Below are 21,664 nucleotides of genomic sequence, written 5' to 3'. Positions count from 1 at the left end.
AAAGGTACCGTCACATTAAGCGACGCTGCAGCGATAGCGACAACGATGCCGATCGCTGCAGCGTCGCTGTTTGATCGCTGGAGAGCTGTCACACAGACCGCTCTCCAGCGACCAACGATGCCGAGGTCCCCCGGTAACCAGGGTAAACATCGGGTTGCGAAGCGCAGGGCCGCGCTTAGTAACCCGATGTTTACCCTGGTTACCAGCGTAAAAGTAAAAAAAACAAACAGTACATGCTCACCTGCGCGTCCCCCAGCGTCTGCTTCCTGACACTGACTGAGCTCCGGCCCTAACAGCAGAGCGGTGACGTCACCGCTGTGCTTTCACTTTCACTTTAGGGCCGGATCTCAGTCAGAGCAGGAAGCAGACGCTGGGGGACGCGCAGGTGAGCATGTACTGTTTGTTTTTTTTACTTTTACGCTGGTAACCAGGGTAAACATCGGGTTACTAAGCGCGGCCCTGCGCTTAGTAACCCGATGTTTACCCTGGTTACCAGTGTAAAACATCGCTGGTATCGTTGCTTTTGGTGTCAAACACAACGATACACGGCGATCGGACGACCAAATAAAGTTCTGGACTTTATTCAGCGACCAGCGACATCACAGCAGGATCCTGATCGCTGCTGCGTGTCAAACTAAACGATATCGCTAGCGAGGACGCTGCAACGTCACGGATCGCTAGCGATATCGTTTAGTGTGACGGTACCTTAACGCTGTCACACCCAGAGTGGGTTCGAACACTGCCGTGATAACATTTCATTTCTGTGGAGTGAGACTGTATAATAAATAATTAATTAAAGAAGCACAGATAAATAAACTACAAACCTGGTAACCAAATATACGGAAAGAAAACCCAGTACCAAAATTGGCACTCAACAAGGCTGATAAAAGAGCATGATATCCTTCCTTTTGTTTAAACCATGTGGTATCCTGGTTCCCAATTTAAAGATCCACCAGGTTTCTCTGTTTCTTAGGGTCACCTCGATATCTCCTCCTCTAAATGGTTTGTGCGTCTTTTCGATCGCATACACTCTAAGTGACTCAAGATTGGACTGATGTTCATTAATAAAGTGTTGTGAAACTTGTGATGTATTTCTATTAATATTAACATTCTCTACGTCATAGATGTGTTCCCGAATTCTTGTTTTTAGAGAACGTATGGTACTACCGACATATTTGAGATGACAGACTATGCATTCCATAATATAGACTACGTTCTTAGTATTACAGTTCAGAAATGTTTTAATAGTATACATATTCTGATTATCGGCATCAGTGAAATCACGACATTTTAACGAAAATTTACAGGTTTTACATGCTGCGGCACCACATTTGTGAAAACCTTTGGTACTAAGCCAATTAGAAGGCTGTGCCAAAGGAATATTTAGGGAGCTCGGTGATAAGCTGCGACCCAAAGAAGGCGCCTTTCTTGACACAATTCTACATCCGTTTTTCAATATTTCGGCTATGTCAGGGTCTTCTTTCAGGATAGTTAAATTATTCCTGATTAATTTTTTAATCGAAGAGAATTGGTTACTATATTGGAAGACCACAGTAATAGGATTTGCAGGGCATACGCTTTTATTTTGTTTGTTTTTAAAACGTGGTCTGCATGCTGCAGAGGAGTGTGTATATGTACAATTTGTGCACAGAGTTGTCTGTGTGTTCATAATGTATAACTGTATGTGTATAAGCTGTGAATGCTGCAGAGCTATGTGTGGGTGTGAAATGTGCCTGCTGCAGAGCTGTGCATGCGTATAACGTATTTGCTGCAGATCTGTAGGAGAATATAATGTACATATTGTAGATCTGTGTGTATATATAATGCTGAAGAGCTTTGTGTATATACAGTATACTGCGTGTGGTGCAGAGATGTGAGTTTATATCATTTACAGTGTGTGTGCGCGTGCGTGTGTGTGTGTAAAATGTGGGCAGCATGGCGGCTCAGTGGTTAGCACTGTTGCTTTTCAGTGCTGGGTTCCTGGGTTTAAATCCCACAAAGAACAAGATCTGTAAGGAGTTTCTATGCCCTTCTCATGTTTGCGTGGGTTTCCACCAGGCTCTACGGTTTCTTCCCACACTCCAAAGACATACTGATAGGGAATCTAGATTGTGAGCCCTAATGGGGACAGTGATGATAATGTGTGTAAATCACTTCAGAATATGATAGCTTTATTATACATTTCTATGTGTATTTTGAATGAATGCGCATGCTGCAGAGCTGTGGGCATAAACTATACATACTGCAGAAAAAAATAACAGGAGCTCACATTTTGTTTTCATTAAGAATATTAGTCTATTGAAGCATTCAAAGGATGTGTGTCTATGATGTTGTTTTAGACACAGACGTTGTCACCAAGTTTTCCAAGGCAAAGACATTTCCAAAAGAATGCCTGCGGAACTTGCCCAAAGAATGAACATGCTATTAGAGATGAGATGAGCGAATATTTCAATATTCGGTTCGGATTACGATCGCCGTATTTGCAATATTCGCCGAACATAGCCAAACACGATTGGAGTCAATGGGAGTACAGATGAGTGAATATGTTCGGAAACGTTCATCAAACATAAATTTGGCAGGAATATGGCACATTCGGATTCGGCAATCATTTTCCGAACATATTCGCTCATGTCTACATGCTATTTCTAACCTGTTCACATCTCACAGAGGCTGAAGTATTTGATAGAAGTGACAAAAAACTGAACATGTGCACTTTCACATTGCATATCTTTAGGCCACGTTCACACGTTCAGTATTTGGTCAGTGTTTTACATCAGTATTTGTAAGCCAAAACCAGGAGTGGGTGATAAATACAGAAGTGGTGACCTGTTTCTATTCTACTTTTCCTCTGATTGTTCCACTACTGGTTTTGGCTTACAGATACTGATGTAAAATATTGACCAAAAACTGATAGTGTGAATGTGGCCTAAGTGCTTTTTCAGGGGGAATGCAGGTGAAATCTGCCTGAAAAATTCGTCATGTGCATATACCCTAAGAAGAAAAAAAGAAAAACTCATCAACCATTCACTGCATTGATGACATTGTCCATTGCCATTCTCTATGCTTCCTCTTCTGGCGGGGGGCATCATGTGACCACTGCAGCCAATTATCAGCCACCGATCAGCTGCAGCCTTCACATTCGGTTCAAGCCAGAGGAAAGCTTGCATTATCCGGCTTCGATGGAATGTTAAAGGCTGTGGCCAATCAGTAGATGCTGAATGTAATTGTCATGTGATGTCCCCTTCCAGAAGCGAAAACTGGGAGACTGTCAGGGAACATAGCAGTGGAATGGAACAACAGGCTTATGGTATTTAAGTTTATAAAGTGACTCCGAAAAACAATTTGTGATATTGACCCGCTGTTGCATTATCCATCCAGGGAAGTTTAATAAGAAGGAAATAAGAGTTACCTATGTTCTGTAGTGTAAACCTGGGATACATCTTATCGTAAGGCGAGTCCTGAAGTCTATGAAATACAGTTTATGACACCAGGTTGGATACATTTAACAGCATATTTTCGAAGATAAGTCATTTTCTGTTGTCATATTCCCTTTAAATGAATGTATTTATGGCTACAAGCAACATTTTTGCATTTTTTTAACCACTTAGCATCTACAGCCTCAGTGTATCACAGTACATAGCAAATTTCAGGATAAGTTATCTTGTGGATCCATCCATCAGCTTGTTCCGACCACATGGTTAACTCTTATCTCTCTTTTTCTGAACGTTCTTATGATCATAAATCAGCTTAGAAGATTGTCCAGGAGAAGAAAGATGAGGGTTATAGCTCTTGCAGTCTGAACAAGCTCACTGGTAGCCGACTGCAACATGAGTTATCAATCAATCTTTGTACGATGATACATAGAAGCTGCAGAAACCAAACCCTATTGAAAAAAAATTGATTTTTAGAAGAAAAAAAAACATGCATGTAATTAAAAAAAGCCCCAAAAGGTGTCCATAGCCTTTTCTACAGCTTTATTGCAAATGATAACTATGTTTCAATACATGATTGATGTTACCCAATGATTTCTATTCAGTCACGTTGTTCGGTGTCATTGATTTTATGGGTTATTGGCTCGTTGATTTGATGTAAAAAAAAAAGTAATATAAAGTTTCCAATGCTTACTGAAAGAAAGAATGTTAGAAAGAATGGAAGGTTAAAAAAATCCATTTTGTAATAAATATTTCATCCGGCCCCATCATACCTCATTTAAGTGGCTGGACATTATCTTGTGTGATGAATCTCACACTGGGGGTCTTCATCCTGTGAAGCTACATTTGCTTTTGTCTTAGATAGGCTATTTATCTACAGCATAAAGAAAATATGAGATCTTAGCAGGAAGCCATGACTTCCTCCCGCTCTATATTTTCTCGTGATTTAAGCTGTCTGTATGATAAATGTGACACTTGGGTACATGAATATCTTTCTGGTAGATGGAAATATAAAAAGAAATCCCAGTGTAATTTATAAGCCTCATTTGTAATGACAACGTGCTGGAAATGCTGGACCATGGAAGCAAATTTCCCAACACACGGATTACTCTGCATTGTTTCGCGGCTCACAGGTGCGAAAGGAGAAAAATCTTAAGAATATATACCGAACAGACTTATCTTTGGTGGACCTGTACGTGTCTATATATACAAGACAATGCTGAAATATTGGGGTTAATATTTGATTTATTGCCTTGGGCAGCAGTTGTCATCCAATACTGTGCATAGCAGGCTGCAGGAATTTCACATTATTAGCTCGGAAATCTCATTTTGCTTTTTAACACACTTTGGACCCAATGCATCAAACCTTTCAGAGCAGAATTCTGGCATAAAAGCTTTGAAAAGTCGCAAAATTTAAGCATAACTCAGAGCCTTCCATTATATCTCCCAGCTGCAACAAAATGGGCAGAGCTGGGGCAGGATGAGCACATTGGGACCACCACTCGTCAAAAGGAGCATTGGACTAGTGTATGGACTAGCGTCGGACTAGTATCCACCTCAAGGAAAGAGAGATAAGAGTTACCGACCAGAGTCTGCAGTCAGAGAAGCTCACTGGGGCTTTTAACTTCTTCTGCAATCTACACTCCCACGAACATGGGAGTCATGAACATCATGAACATCATTGAGCATGTTTGGGGTAGGATGAAAAAGGAAGCTTGGAAGACAAAACCAAAGAGTCTAAATGAACTCTGGGAGGCATGTTAGACTGAATTCTTTGCTATTCCTGATGACTTCATTAATAAATTGTATGAATCATTGTTGAACCACATGGATGCAGTCCTTCAAGCTCATGGAAGTCACACAAAATATTAAATATGACTCTAATAGCACCACAACTTCATTCACCAATGTTATGCAACATGTATTTGTATTTTAAGTTAATTATTTGTTTGAATATCACATTACTTTCTGTGGGCGACAAAACTTTTGTCTTGCCAAAATCTGACCATTCTGTGTCCATTAAGTGATCAATATTTCTGCATTGATGCTAATTTATTTTCTTAACCTAAACCACATTTCGGAGGGTTTCAGCTTTCAAAAGAATAATTTATACAACCAATGGATGAATTTAAAGTCAGGTTATAAGCTTTTATTTACATAACATGGATAAGCGACATAACTTCTGTCAGGGAGTGTATGTACTATGACAAGCAGAGGCTGTAGAAGCCAATCAGTCCAATCTTTTTAACAACACCTTACTTCAAAAATGCTTTAGTCAAAAAATAACTACATTAAAGGAAAACATGTCCATAACTATGTGATGAATGTTTTGGAGTCATAGAAAGGAACTCAGGTTATTGTGACACAAATGCATACCTCCCAACTTTTGAGGAAGGCAAAGAGGGACAAAGGTAGCAGCGCGTGCAGGGTGCTGTAGCAAATTTTAGGCCACACCCCTGACCACACCCATTTCACAACTAGTCACACCCATATCTACGCCCCAACTACACTCATTTAGCACTGCTAATCACACTGTTTCATAAACAATAATTATAAACAGAAAAAAATGGCCACACAGTGCTCCATACGGTATAATGACCGCACATGATGCTCAATACTGTGTAATGGCCACACAGTGCTCCATACTGTATAATAGCAACACATGATGCGCAATACTGTATGTTGGCCACACAGTGCTCCATACTGTATAATGGCCACACATGATGCTCCATACTGTATAATGGCCACACATGATGCTCCATACTGTATAATGGCCCCACATGATGATGCCAGTGTACAGTCAGGGCTGTAGATGTGTCCCAGCAGCTCTGCTTACAATGCAGGCAAAGATTTCACTACCTGTCGCTGTCCACACTGCTGCCTCAAAGATCCTGCACATTGCAATGTAGCCCAGCTCTGTGAACTCTGCATGCACTCAGACAACACCACTATCTACTGGCTCCACTCCATAACTGATGTAGTATATAAAGGATACATATATACTGTATATACTGTGCCTATGATTAACAGGCTGCACTGGATTGCTCTAACTGCTGCCACTGCTCCTGGTTATAATGGCTTGTACTGAAAGCACAGCAGGGCCAGCTGCATGTATGTGTGCAGTACACACACACACACACGTACCTCAGAATGTCCTCTCTCCCACTCTGTCTCCACCGCATTGGAAGAAGAAGATACGGAGAGGCATGGCCTAATAAAAGGGGGCGTGTCAGCTGCTTCTCTTGCTGTCTGTGCGGGACTGCAGGCAGAGCCTCAAAATCAGGACAATCCCGCAGTATGAGGGGCGGTTGGGAGCTATGCAAATGAACAATGCAAAAAGTATGAATTTAGCTAAATATTAAATTGAATTAGCACATTTGGACAGATGTCAACCTAAAAAAATTGTTGCTACTAACACCTTTTAAATCAATTTTAATATTTTTTGCAATTTCTAATTAATTTGTAATTAACTTTGCTTGATGAGAATAAATGAAAAGATATTAATGAAGTGTAATTTTTTTTTTGCAGCAACTGACGGCAGACTTACATTACTACTACATTGTGGAATTGTCTTTCTATTGGTCTTTGATGTTCTCTCAATTCACAGACATCAAAAGAAAGGTAAAATCTCACTTTGATTTTAGTTTTTGAGGTATATTTTATCATTTGCAAAGTTTAATAAAAGGCGGAAGTTCTTTGTTTAAATTAAAAAAAAATTCCTTCTTTCTTTGGATAATAAATGTTACATTGTTGCTATATACTATATATCTATCTATTGCTGATTAATATAATAAGGGTGCATTCACATTGAATGATGCCATTGCTGTAAAACGTAAAGCAGAGAACTTGTAGCAGTAACGTTCTGTATACAGAAATACCATCTTTAGAATTTAGACAAGTTGGTAAGTAGGAACTGCAATGACAAGTTATCCAAGAAAGTAATGTGTTGCTCTATAGCAGTGGTGCACAACATTTTTTGATCGAAGGGCCACATTGTCATACTGAACCCCCCAAAAAACAAAAAAAGTTAAAGGGGTACTTACTTAGATGAATACATCATCAGAACCAAGTGTTGAGTATTTGAGAAAGAGTTGGAAAATTTATGCTCAGTTCTGTTAGACTGAGTTTTTGGAGCAGAAGCTCAACCAAATCCACCTCATAATCTCAAAACTATTGTTTTGAGGATTTTTCAGTTTTACCAAGAAGTATGCTGTGGATTGCTACATGATCAGAACCACTGTCAGTATATGAATACAGTGCCCAAACCACCCATAGTACATGAATGCTGCCCCGAACCAGTGTTAGTACATGAATGCTGTGCCAGAAGCACCATCAATACATGAATGCAGTGTGAGAACCATCATCAGTACATGAATGCAGATCCAGAACCACTGTCAGGACATGAATTAAGTGCTAGAACCAACATCAATATATGAATGCAGCACCAGAACCACCATCAGTACATTAATACATCACCAGAACAACCATCAGTACAGGAATACATCACCAAGTTTAGTATAGTGATCAACTGCAGTTTCAGGTAAAGCCCATATTCACTTTTATTATGTGAACCTGTTGTTACAAGTCATCATCAGCTTAGAGCCCATACAGGACCACAGTACTGGTGAGATGAGATGCAGGCTGTATCGCAAATAAACATTTACAACCAGCTACATTATAGGTGACATCTTCTCTGATGTCACCTATAGTGTACCTGGATGTAAATATACGTGTCCCTAATGTTGTCCCTCTCTGTGATGTCCAACCGGGGCTGATGGGTGCTGCTCTGACCTAGTTCCGGATGTTCAACTGTATTCGTGTCTAAAAGATGTGAATACAGTTGAATACAGGAAAATGCGAACCAAACACTCCCAATTCTCTACAGACGGCACGACAACATCCTTTGTTAGGCTGCATGTGGCCTGCGGCCCCGTATGTTGTGCAGGCCTCTTTTATACTTTCAAAGAGCTAAACAAACCTGAAAAACGGCAGTAATCTCCAGATAGTGACGGAAAATACGGATTGTACATATCAATTTTATATCTATAATTTACTTTTATATATTATGATGCTTATTCGTTCGGAGCTGATCACTTCCGCATCAAATAGGAAAATAGGAGGGGTGCCAGTGATGTTATGACTCCGCCCACTTGCCAAGATGCATGCATGATTGGCAGGTATTGTGTATATGTGGAGTTGTAATGTTATCGTCACTGATCTCTTCTGATGTGGAAATGAGGGGCTCCGAATGGCCCTCGATAACCCTTTTAAGACAGCACTGCCATTGGCAGGTGTTAGAAAAATGTGCAGGGCAAAGTCAGTTGGAGATTTTGAAGAGGGTTTTTTGGATTAGGAATCTATTATCAAATACCCTGCTGCGAGGGAATTTTGTGCTAAAAGAAATGGTCCCCTAGTCATTTCTTAGTCAGGGTGAAGAGGAGATACAAAAGTACTTTTAACTCTACAGGACACGGCATACTCCATGTTCCACGCATTATATGGAAAGTCCAATAATTTTCGTGTGCACTTTATTTCCCCAGCACTGCAGGGAAATTAAACACAAGGATCAAGAACCAGCTTTTAGCTGAAAGTCAGTGATGGAAAACTTACCTGACCAGACAACCTTGTACTATAGTAAAGCATATACTTCACATCAGAGAATTTTCTGTGCTTTTTATTACTTTTATACCTTTTTTAATATGAGTAATTATGGCCATTAGAGGACATACTATCTTTGCATTAACATCTGTGCATTATTTGCATTTCTAAAAGTTACCTCCCATGGAATCTATGCAGCCATTTCATTGGCTTCAGCACCAGCTCAGGGCAAGGAATATGCTCTTCATCTGTTTTGCAGTCCTTTCATCTGGGGATTTCAATTCCCCTTAGGCCTCTTTCACACTTCCGTCTTTGTAGTCCCGTCCAAAAAAATTTGCATGATCCTGCATTTCCTGATAGACTCGTATTAGCGACGTATCGCACCAGATGGCCACACGTTTAGTCCGTCGTGCACTGGATCCTGTGGAATTTGACGGCCCGTCTTTTCCAAAAAACGTTCCATGAAACGTTTTTTGTCTGCAGTGGAAAAACTTTCCCCGAAGCCTCTTGCGGCATACGTCGTTCCACAGAATGGCAGCCTATGGACACTGGATCCTGCACACACTGTGAAACGCAGGAATCCAGTGACGGATGCAGTTTTTACTTCTGAGCATGCCTGGAAGCATATTCCAACCCGGGGAAAAGTCTCTCTCTCTCTCGTCCCGGAAATTTCTTCATTGAAATTCAGGCAACAACTTGTGTAACACATCCGTCAAAACACTGGATGCGTTACACATGTTTTTCACTATTTGCACGACGTCCGTCGATATGTCACAACAACGCATTACGACGCCCGCCAGCAGACGGAAGTATGAAAGAGGCCTTACTGTCAGTGAAGAATAGCAAAAATATTTGTTTTCCAAGGCTTTATTGTTTTTTAACAAGTATGAGGAACAGGGGAGGAAAAAGAGGGGAGGGGGGGGAGGGGTAAGGGTGGACAGGAAAAATAAGTGGAGTAAAACAAACAAATCACACAATAAAGTGCGGAGAGGCAACAAAAATATTTGAACCATCCTGTGTTATAGATTCTGCAGTATTAAATGACCTTACTTGTGCCAAGGCTTGGAGCACAAAATATGCACTCATAGTGATATACAAGAATGGTCATGAACGCTTAGGATGGAGCATTTTCAGCTTCTAAATCTTTTCACAGAATATCCAGAGAATGAGAATTCCTACCTCCATACACCCCTATTAATAAAATGAAGTATTCTTTCAAAACTGTTCAATAAAAAAATCTGCATATATTATTGGAGCGCCCCCAGACGCAGGGCCGCGGGACACTCGGTACCGGGCCTCTCAGTCTCGGTCTTGGGGTTGTCACGGTGGCCTGACCCGGTCCGTGACCCTGCTAAGGGGCGTCCAATTAAAGGTGGTGGTGCGTGGTGCGATGAAATAACGAGGACACAGGGTTGCAGTCTCTTTACCTCTTTACTGTAGGCTTCAGGATCCGCAATCCGAAGCACTGCTAACAGGGCTGGCTGAGACCGGCCGGTCTGATGGCACATCCAGAGTTCCCTTCACAGGTGGAAATCAGTGCCTACCTTCTAGCGCCTGTGTGTTGTAGTCCTTCCTTGCTGAGCACCACGGGATAGTCCTCACAACTGTTGTGTCTGTATCTGATGTTCTTTCTCACAACTCTCGTTCCTATTCTGATGTTCTTCTCCGTCCCCCAGATGATATGGCTAGGACGCACCCGTATGACGGGTAGGCCTGGAGTTCTTCCGGGACCCTAGTGTCGCCCCTCTCCCACAATTGCCTCCGTTGTCTACTTAGGTGATTTAGGTGAGACAGTCAACCTATAATTGACTGTCCTGCCGTGGTTTGAAGTATGCTTAAAGTCTCTTACTTTCTCGGCGTTCCGGCCACCGGCTACGTGCCTCAGAAGGATGTTGCTGATCTTGAGGCACGACTCCTTCTGGTACTATCGCCTTTTTGCTGTATTCCCGTTTCTCACTCCTCCTCAATAACCCTCGCTTCTTGTCCTTTCTTAGGAGTCTGCCACTGTAAAGCACAGGCACGGCCCCATAACAATCTGTCCTTTTTCTAGGGCTCTGCCAGGATCCAACCCCTGACAGGTCCTCTCTCAAGCTCTTCCCATCTACTACTCGCCCTAACTTTCTGTCCAACCCCCAGTTTTACCTGAGTGTGAGGAGTGGCCTAGTAGATAGGGCCCTTTTACTCCCCCTGGTGGCCAGAGTGTGAGGTGTAATGTGTGGTGGTGATACCTGGTCAGGTGAACTCCTTCAGTGCAATCAGACGTACCATCACTCCCCTTAGTGGCAGAGCGACATTACTGCAATGACCAGGACTCTGGGGCGCTGCATTATTAAATATATGTCTATTGAAAACCCATGTCAGAATAGCTGTATAATCTTTACTGAACGCTTAAGCTCAATCTCCACCTGCCTAGCCTGATTTAACAGTTCCTCAGTGTCTCTCCTCCCTGCTGAAATTTCATACTGCTCAGTATAAGCTGCAGGTGTCAGTCAGTCTTGGTGGGTGGAGATTGAATACACTTGGTCTCATGAGCTCTCTCTCTCTCTAGTTGGTAATTTTAATATCAGTATTATACAACTATTCTGACAGATTTTCTAAGTAAGTACACCAGTCTCATCAGAAACAAGATCTATCTCATAATATTTAATAACAATGGTTTTCAATCTGCAACAACATTACAAAAATCATTCTGACCTTTGCTAACCCCACTGTGTCCAAAAAGTCAAATTAAAGTGTGCATGTAAATGTACCATCTGAGGCTTTACCCATGACTATATTACAGCTCTACAAAAGTGTCATCTCCTCTGAGTCATATAGAAACATATTACATCACCAATAGACTTCTGTGAGGCCCTTCTGTAACTCAGGATGTCTCTATTTTTCATATACAGATATAAAGTAGAGGAAGACTGAGCAGGAGACATTGCTTAAAGAAATATTGCCACCTAGTCCATTTGTGATATATCTCTGGGATATGCGATAAATGCATAAAAACTTGTTCACACTGGGATTATGCAGTGCTATCTGAATGCCATAGAGTGCAATGACACAGAGTTCAAATAGGCCCAATATGTGCTTTTTTTTCTGCCATGCCCATCCTTTCAGATGTACACAAAAATGTAGTAGACTATATTCCTGTGCCCGTCTTGGAAGATGCGCAAAAAAACCAAAAATTATATCTACAGAATTGGAAGAATAGAACTAAGAAAAAGCACGTGTGAAAATGACTTGGGTATACTAATAGATCACAGACTGCACATGAGTCAACAGTGTGATGCAGCAGCAAAAAAGGCAAATACAGTTCTAGGATGAATTAGGAGAAGCATAGAGTCTAGATCAGTGAAGTAATTATCCCTCTGTACTCCTCCTTGGTCAGGCCGCATCTGAATCCGGGGGAGTTGGTGTAAATCTCTCCCCGGGCCATACCCATATCTGCAGCAGCTCTCCAAGGTGAACAGCCTCTGGCATGCTGGAACAATGTAGGTAAGGGAAGTCGGCAAGTTAGATCCGTAACTTCGGGATAAGGATTGTCTCTAAGGGCTGGGCCCATCACCACAGGAACCTTAATGCCCCAGACCCACAGTTCGGACTGGGACCGCATCCCCTCTCCAAACCCTACCATACTCCTACATACAGTGCCAGTAGCTCTACCTAGGAGCCTCTCTCAAATTATTGTTTACCTACTGCGGTGTTTCTTCGCTTTTCCACTGCAAAATTTTCTCCCTCTAATTGATTCCACAACAAGTGAGGTTTGATAAAGGCCCACTACGGGGTCGAAACGTTACCTCAACACCTTTATGCTACTGTGGTGAATACAATAAAATGTCATTCAATCTTTGCATTTGAAAATCTACACCTTGAGTGCAGCTGTTTTTTTTACTAATCTATAGACTGCAATGACTTAGAGTTCAAATAGGCCCAATTTGTGTTTTTTTTTCTGCAGTGCCCATACTTTCAGATGGGCACAAAAAAGTAGTAGACTATATTCCTGTGTGTGTCTTGGAAGATGTGCAAAAAAAACAAAAATTCTGTCTACAGAATTGGGAGATTAGAACTAAGCAAAACACGTGTGAAAATGACTTGGGTATACTAATAGATCACAGACTGCACATGAGTCAACAGTGAGATCCAGCAGTAAAAATGCAAACACAGTTCTAGGATGAATTAGGAGAAGCATAGAGTCTAGATCACGTGAAGTAATTATCCCTCTGTACTCCTCCTTTGTCAGGCCGCATCTGGAATAGTGTGTCTAGTTGTGGGCACCACATTTTAGAAAAGACATTGAAAAACTGGAGCAAGTTCAGAGAAGAGCTACCAGGATGGTGAGCTGACTGCGAAGTATGTCCTACGAGGAACGGTTAGAGGATCTGGAAATGTTTAGCTTGCAAAAAAGAAGGCTAAGAGGAGACTTAATAGCTGTCATCTTCAAATATATGAAGGGCTGTCACAGTGTAGAGGAATCATCCTTATTCTCATTTGCACATGGAAACCCGAGAAGCAATGGGATGAAAATGAAAGGGAGAAGATACAGACCAGATATTAGAAAAAAACATTTTGACAGTGAGGGCGACCAATAAGTGGAACAGGCTGCCATGAGAGGTGGTGAGTTCTTTCAAAGAAAATGTAATCTTGCCTGAAGAAGGAGCCACTGTGCTCTGAAAGCTTGCAAGCATATTATTTTCTGGTTAGCCAATAAAGGTATCACTCCTAGAATACTTCTGTCATCATTGGGCAGAAAAGTATTCACAAAGAAAATCTTCAAACAGAGGCTCGACAGAGATGTGTTTGAGATGGTTTAGTGAATCCTACATTGAGCAGGGGGTTGGACATGATGGCCCTGTGGGTGCCTTCCAACTCTAACATTCTAAGATTCTATGGACACGGTCGGAAAAAAACACAGTCTATGACAGTCCATTTGTGTCATTACAGTCTATGACTAAATTTTTTGGAGATTCATATGGAACCTACATAAACACAATGTGAAGAGGGCCTAATAGAAGTGGGTCCTGATGCTGGAATCTGCATCTGCTCTATCTCGTGAAGGGTCCTACCGTTCTCCACTGTCAGTGGAGTGATGTCTAAGTATGTGTGGCTCCTGCCTTTGATTTGTATTGGAGTTCTGAATTGCTGAGTGTGTCTGTAAATATGCAATAATTGTAAAAGATGGGCATGATCCAAAGTCCTTTGGTTTTCACAAGAATAGGCCAATAAAAGATCTTTTACTTGCAACAACTAATAGATACATGCAATGCATAGTCATAGATGCCAAACATGACACAGGTAGAGAATCAGTCATTGTCAATGTTAAAATTCAAGGCTAAAGCCTGAAAAAAATAGCAAAAAAATACTGGAACAATACACAGAAACCAAGGTCCCCTTCTGCTACTGGAAAAAATGAATTGTTTTCATCAGTTCAGAAGTACCTGGTCTATTTTATTTGCATAGAACAAGGTGGCTAAAGGCCAAGGGCTTATGTACTAGAGAGGGTCTAAGGTTGTTTCTCCACCCTTCTTAGATGGTCTTGAGTTTACTTAAATGGGTAGTAAATCCTACGTAGATGTGATCTCCATAAATTGTCCATTGCTAGCAAACACCAAGACCGAGTGTGGTGGTGTCGAGATGATGTTTGTCTCTTTGTACGTAGATGTCTAAATACTAAATGGCAAGTTGGTTGGAGTTCAAAACTTTTTGCCTGAGATGTGACTTTCTCACAGTCTTGCTCTTTTGTCCAAAGTCAAACTCTTATAACATAAAATACTCGGAGAAGATCTAATAAATTTTCTGTTATTACTGGATCGGTTGACAGCTAGCTTGTGTCTAATTCTGGTGCCCTATAAGCTGAGCTGTCCTGTCGCTATTGGGAAGAAGCCAGTATTTCGTAAATATTAATTTAAGAAAACCTATCGGCAATAAATCAATGGCTTTGTTCCAAACCTCGGTTACTTAAGGATTGGTTTTAGCTTTCTTTCCCATATAAATCATTGGTGTGAATTGATTTCTGTATGTAAGAAGCAACAGTTTTATAAGATGCCTACATAAATATACCAATAATCCGATGACTGTAACATGCAGAGACTCCTCAACAGATGCCATGAGTGTTAATTACTGGTAATCTACAAGATGCTGTTTGATGGAGATTTTGTCATGTTTGCTTAGTGAAACAATTAAAATGTGGTAGTTGGAATGACTTATCCAATGGTTTCTTTTTAACCCTTTCATGACTGGGCTATTTTCTGTTTCTTTTATTTTCTTTTTTTCCTCCCCTTCTTCCAAGAGCCATAACTTTTTTACTTTTCCATCCATATAACTGTATGAGAGCTTCATTTTTTTGCAGACCAATTGTATTTTTGAATTACACCATTCATTTTATCAAGCGATGTACTAGAAAGCGGTAAATCAATTCCAAGTGATGGTTTTATTTTTATTTAAGTGATGACAATTTTTTGGTAAATTTGTAAAGAAAAAAAAAATACCGGTAGCTTAAGTTGCCATTTTCCGAATTCCATGACAATTACAATTTTCAGGCTATGGGGCTGTGTGAGAGTTTATTTTTTGCGCCTTGAGCTGAACTTTTGTTGATACCATTTTGGTTTAGATATGATGTTTTAATTGCCTCCTTTTGTATTTTGTTGTAACGTAATTGTGGCATTTTGAGATAATCTATATTTTGATAGATCGGACTTTTTCAAACCCAGTGATATCAATTTTGTGCATTTTTTTAATTGCTTTCTTTTTAATGGGACAAATGGGGTTTGATTTTGACATTTTGCATTTTTTTTTAAAAACCTTTTTTAAATGTATTTGTTAGTCCCATTAAGGGACTTGAAGCTGTGATTGATTGTCTGATTGCCTGTAGTATACATAGCAATGAATCAGCAATGCTATGTATAGGTAAAATCACGACCTCCAATGAACACCAGCTAAATGCTGGCTTTGACAGGAGAATTGTCATGATAAGCACGAAGGTCTTCAGCAGCCTCTTTTTGTCAGGACCACCCATCGGCACCCCACGATCACGTTACGGGCACACCGATGGGTGTATGGAATGACGCGCCCCCCCTGACGGTGCTTGTTAAATGCCAAAGTCAGAGATTGACAGTGGCATTTAATATGTTAGCAGCTGTGTGACAGTTGATGGTTCATCATTTTCTGCCGGTAAAGATGTGGGCTTGAATATGACTTACTAGTACATCATATGTCAGTAATGTCTCCCAATGTTTCGTCCTTCTGCTCCCAGGGCACAGAAGGAGGCTTTCTGCTGTAGACAGTTGTCTTACAGCCAGACACAAAACATTGAGAAGGAGGAGCGAGAATATGGATGATCTCCCAAGACACCCGGAGAAGGTTTCTTTAGATATTTCTGTTTCATTTATATTAAGAGTCTATATAAATATATATTTTAGATCTTTTGTGCACTTTATATGTTTGTTGCTCCCAGTGGCGTAATTTGAAACTCATGGGCCCCGATGTCAAAACTCCAACGGGGCCCCCAAATATTTTAAATCTTTAATAGCAATAGTCTATTTCTATAGGCCAAAGGGACTTTTAGGGCCCCCTAGGCTCCAGGACCCGGGTGCGATAGCAACCCCTGCACCTGTTGTAGTTACGCCCCTGGTTGTTCCCCCTGTTTAGCTGTAATAGTTACAATTTTTGTCTTTTCAGCCAATGTATAGAAGCTTTGTAAGGAGGGCTTCTTTCTTTGCAGAACAGTATGTTTTTAAATGGCACAATAATGGGGAAATGGAAACATATAAAATGTAAAATGTGAAAGATCAGCAATTCATTTTCTCCCGGTATCTGGGTTTTCAGAAGGCAGTTCAGCATTGTAACGCTATTTTCTTGCTAATTAACCCAATATATGCAGATTAATAGCGTTCAGGGACATGACAGGTTCCCTTTAAAGTTTGCATCACCTCTTTATAGTATTGGTGTTAAGTTTTTGTGTGGATTGTTGGTGGTTTGACCTCTGAGACCCGCAGCAGTTCCAAAAATGGGACTCTGAAATGCCCCATCAGAATTGAGTTTGATTAATTCTCTAACAGCTGGAGACAGCCAACTGCTGTTATTAGGCCGACTAGGTGAGGTGGATGCCCTAAACCCAAGGTTCGATTGGGCATACTGCATCAGTGCTGGAGCCAGGTGGGACACACAGAACATGGATAGCTGAGGGACTGGAAACCATAAGTAAACAGGTGGAATGCTGGAAACTGCTGGCAGTTGGGAGACATCCAGGAGACCTCAGACAGGCGGGACATGTCCAGGAGACTACAGGCAAGCAGGAGGAATGCTGGGAAACAGCTGATAAGAGTGAGACCTCCAAGAGACCGTAGGCAAGCAGGTGGGTTTCTTGAAACCATTGGCGGGTGGGAAACATCCAGGAGACTGCTGACAGCAGCTCAGGAGATCGTGGTGTATGAAACAAGGCAGAGTCTTAGCAATACTGTTGTCTTAGTACCAAGACATAGGTGTGTGACTTGGTGATCCTTATATAGGCCCAGGCACAAGATCACCTAGGAGCATGATTGGCCATCTGCAAAGCACGACGTGGTGCACCAGAGAGTTTAGCGGACAGGGGTGAGGGAAGCAAACACGGATCCGGGAGAGCTGAAGTTGGTTATCTTTGAGAGTCCCATAGAGAATGAATGGAGCATTTGTGGCGGCTTGTCGATTCTGAAGGGACATTTTAAAGTCTCATTCTTGTGATCGGTTGGGATCTGTCACCAACACGTTCCCAGACCAACAAGTAGCAAATACGTTTAGATAGGTAGTAATGCATCTTAAACTTACACATATGCAGGTCACCAATGTTTCTGAAAGCTGCTGTAATAAATATAATGCCTAGATTTTCACAGAGGGGTAGGACCCACCATCTAGCAATGGGTTAACCACAAATTTGCTTTAAATATTGCAATTACCATAAGCTATTAGGACCCTGCAAATATATCATCTTTTGCTTTGCAAGTTTGAATAGATGAACTGATTCTATAAAACAAAGACATTCTGTATTTTATTACTGATTGTTTCTTCCCCTAATATCATTTAGATGCCGAGAATGATCCTGATTACTACATAACTAGAGCTTTAATCTCTCCTTTAAGTAATTGAGCATAATTGGCAATGCTGTCTCTACATCACTCATCAACACGGAGAAAAGTAATCAGAGCAATGCAATCCTTAATACGTTAATACTAACGATTCAGAATCACTTGTAGGCTGAGAAAACATCCATGAGATGTCTGTACCGCGGAAACACGACATATGGCATCTCCATGCATGTTGTAGATGGCAGCTGTCATCCAGTTCAGTCATTGTGGTGCTGTACTTTGGTTCCAAGTTTTATTGTTTGGGCAAAGAGAGGCTTTAGGAAAAATTTGGAAAATAAACTTTGTTCTATCTGGATTGATGGTGCCCCTTTTCATTCCAGGCATTCCCCAGGCAAGATGTCATTCAAAGTCCCAAAAATATTGCAATGACCAAATGCTAGACATATGTAAAAAAAGATTCGGCACACCCAATTCAGATGCAAGAATAATATAAATACTTTTATTGATATAGATACATCCACTATATGAAAATGTTTGACATTTCGGCCAAAACTAGGACTTCATCGGAATTATCTTCAGCTCTTGATGTACACCTGAGCAATGGAGTCTTTGTGGAACCGAACAGAGCGCTGGGGTCATGCACTGCCGTGCCAAGGATAAGGCGCAAATGGTAGACATACCCAGAGAAGAAACTTCTCCTTGACTGTTGATCTCTCAGGAAATTTGAGAAAACTTTATATCAAATCATAAACGTTATACCCTTTAGCACAGTTCTAACCCAAAATATGTTATGGGGTGTATACTATTACCTAGATTGGCTAGGAGTTTTGTAAACAGCAGTAAGCCAAAAGTCAGTAAATAATATTCTCCTTCCCTTTATGCTGACTGCTGCCCATGACACAGAGCATGCCCACACTACTGTCCCAAATAGGTGAAATAGCTTTTTTTCCGACTATTTTTTCTTTTGGCCAAGTGTCTACTGTAAGGAATATAGCTATAGCTGATTTTTTTAAGCTACTAGGGAAAGATGGCTGCCTTCATATTCACATATAGAAAACAGAATAAATATACAATCAGAAAATTAAAACAGATTGAACAAAGTATGTTTCACTTTAGTTATCTAATTTGTTAAAAGACCATACATTTGCATAAGTGAGTGTTAGGACTAGTACAGATGGCCGTATTTTTGGTCTTAGTGTGATCCGATAAAGCATCGGATCGCACTTAGACCCGTGTTAGTCCATGGGGCCGTGCAAACGTCTGATTTTTATACTCAGACTGAGATTTACCAAAGAAAAAAATCACAACATGTCAGAGTTTGATCCGACTATTGGATTGCACTCAACCATGCAAAACAGTGGATTAACGGAAAACATGGGACTGCACCCGGATGACATCTGTGTGCAGTCTGATTTTCATGGTCTAACACAATGGAGATGTGACAACACAGCATTTTATCTTAATTAACCAGACTCCTATTTTCAATAAAGCCAGGAGGAATTGACTGTTATCTATATGTTGAATTTTGAATTTATGTGTTTGTTCTTTGTTTGGTCAAGATAACGTTGACTTTTGGTCGTATGAGCCTGTAATATTGACTTTTAAGTTGATGTTTGTTGTAACAAATTGTGCTGTTATCCTGGATGACAGTGAATCATGGTAATTGAACAGTGATGTTTGCTGATATGCTGATTACACATTGTCCAGGCCAGCTAGCTTGTTGACTTGCAAAACAGCGGAGTAAAAACTATGCAAACTGATTAACTAGTCAAACAATGCAAATTAATCTCATCACATTTTCCGCTTGACTTCTGGATGCTGGCTTGAAGGACTACGGTTGTGAGTTATGTAAGTGGGATATGCCTCTGTAACAGATGAGCCAAGAGATCCAGATATCCAAAGAACCAGAGACTCTTTACAAAACCACAGCCAGGAACACTCTTCAGGATAGCTGCCAGATAATGGCTCCATCATGAGGGACACAGATTTGACATTCTACAGGATGCCAGCTTAGAGGACCACGGCCGGCTGAAAAAATATATATCTGCTCCATTGACCATCACTGAACCCATAGATACATTTGGGCAGGTCATAATGTGGACCCACTGGTCACCTGGCTCCATGGAGATGTTCGGAAAAGCCAGGTTGTGACCCTTCGGTCACATGGTTCCATGAACATGTTCGGAGAAGCCAGGTTGCGACCCTCCTGTCACCTGGCCTTGTACCTCAATGGACTGTCAGCTTTCTAAGCTTGTTGTTACCTCCTCTCAGTGTGTGATACAGGAGGGGGTAGTTGGCCATAGAAGCTCTGAAGTCACAGCTGCGATTCAGATAAAGGGTGAGACTGTAATCTTGCACCACCTTGGGTATTTTGCTGGGACTGTTCTACGGGTTATTTGCCTGTTTTGTGGTTCAATAAAGTATTGCCACATTGTATTACCCTCAACCTGTGTTGTCTGAGTAGTATTATGCCCACGGTAAAAGGAGAGCGGGCGTTTGGTGGGATGGTCCCTGGTCTATGCGATTTAGGCTAGCGAACTGGGGCACCCGCTGATCCCCTGTGCCTCCACAGGAGAATATAGAGAATTTTATTTTTTTACATGTTCTCCTCATCTGAAAAAAATCATATCAAACTCTGATCAGTGGGTGAATTGCATAATTGACTCAATTCTCTTGGAGGAGAGAAAACCCAGTTGTGTGACCCTAGCCTTATCGTATGAGCAAAGATGGGTTAAAAGTAAAGAAAAATTGCAGAAAAGAGCGGTGGGACTTCTGGAGGTGCAATCTTTTGCCAAAAGCAAAACTGAGTTCTTGGCTGGACGTCGACTTTAATCAGATCAAGTTGATGTATTCTCTCCTCCATTACTGCAACTTTGCTAAGGATGACACTCTGTGATACTCACATGTTATTCTCTACAGTTTTGCATACAAATATGTAATGAGATTATGGTTTTTTTCCTTTTATCTCGATTATGCAAGAAATGTAGAGATCTGTCGTCAAACCTTAGAACAGGCTGACTAAAAATAGTCTATGGCATTGTGATGCTGCAGATTGAGTTAGCATTGGCTGCCCTAACGTCATTTTGGCTGACATTATAAGGTTATCTGAACGGAATTTTTCTGCTTGGTGACAGTTTTAATGTATTTTGGAAAGGAAATATTTTCCATGAATATCAGGCATTAATAAGCCTTAAACATGACCATGAAATATTCTTATGCAAAATATTATATTAGAGCATATACTTGTTATACTGTTAAATAGTGTAACAGTAATTTAGTTTATTTTCGTAAACAGAACATGAAAAGACTTTAGGGTTAGTCAACTTTAGACAATGCTTTTTTGTTACATGGATTTTCTGATGCTAAACAGATCACAATCAGGCAGACTACATGGATCTCCAATAATCAGCAATAATCTATGAGATCTCTGGCTGCAAGCATTCAATTTTCTTGCCAATACAGGGATAACAAAGCATTGCACAGTTCTTTCTGACGTCAATAGGCTGTCTAAAGGGGTTGTGCATTGGGTCAGAAGGTGTGAGAAAAGTGTAAAATAAATTCTTCCTCACCTCCCAAACCAGTGCTGTTTAT

The 21,664-nt window shown here is 40.9% G+C and overlaps 1 protein-coding gene across 3 annotated transcripts in view; it reads left to right on the top strand.

The window, feature by feature from the left end:
* The window catches only part of CERS6 (ceramide synthase 6), a 237,715-nt gene that overhangs the window by 190,805 nt on the left and 25,246 nt on the right, over positions 1–21,664 (top strand). For 2 of the 3 annotated variants that reach the window (XM_077272784.1, XM_077272785.1), the window contains exon 6: positions 6,960–7,052. The exons of the other annotated variant lie outside the window; for it this stretch is intronic. In XM_077272784.1, coding sequence (XP_077128899.1) covers positions 6,960–7,052 — 93 coding nt within the window. The remainder of the gene's footprint in view (positions 1–6,959; positions 7,053–21,664) is intronic. 3 annotated transcript variants of the gene reach the window in all.

Source organism: Ranitomeya variabilis, chromosome 7 (genome assembly GCF_051348905.1).
Source record: "Ranitomeya variabilis isolate aRanVar5 chromosome 7, aRanVar5.hap1, whole genome shotgun sequence".
Classification (NCBI taxonomy): Eukaryota; Metazoa; Chordata; class Amphibia; order Anura; family Dendrobatidae; genus Ranitomeya; species Ranitomeya variabilis.
Note: the sequence above shows the minus strand (reverse complement) of the source record. Positions and strands in the feature narration are given on the sequence as shown.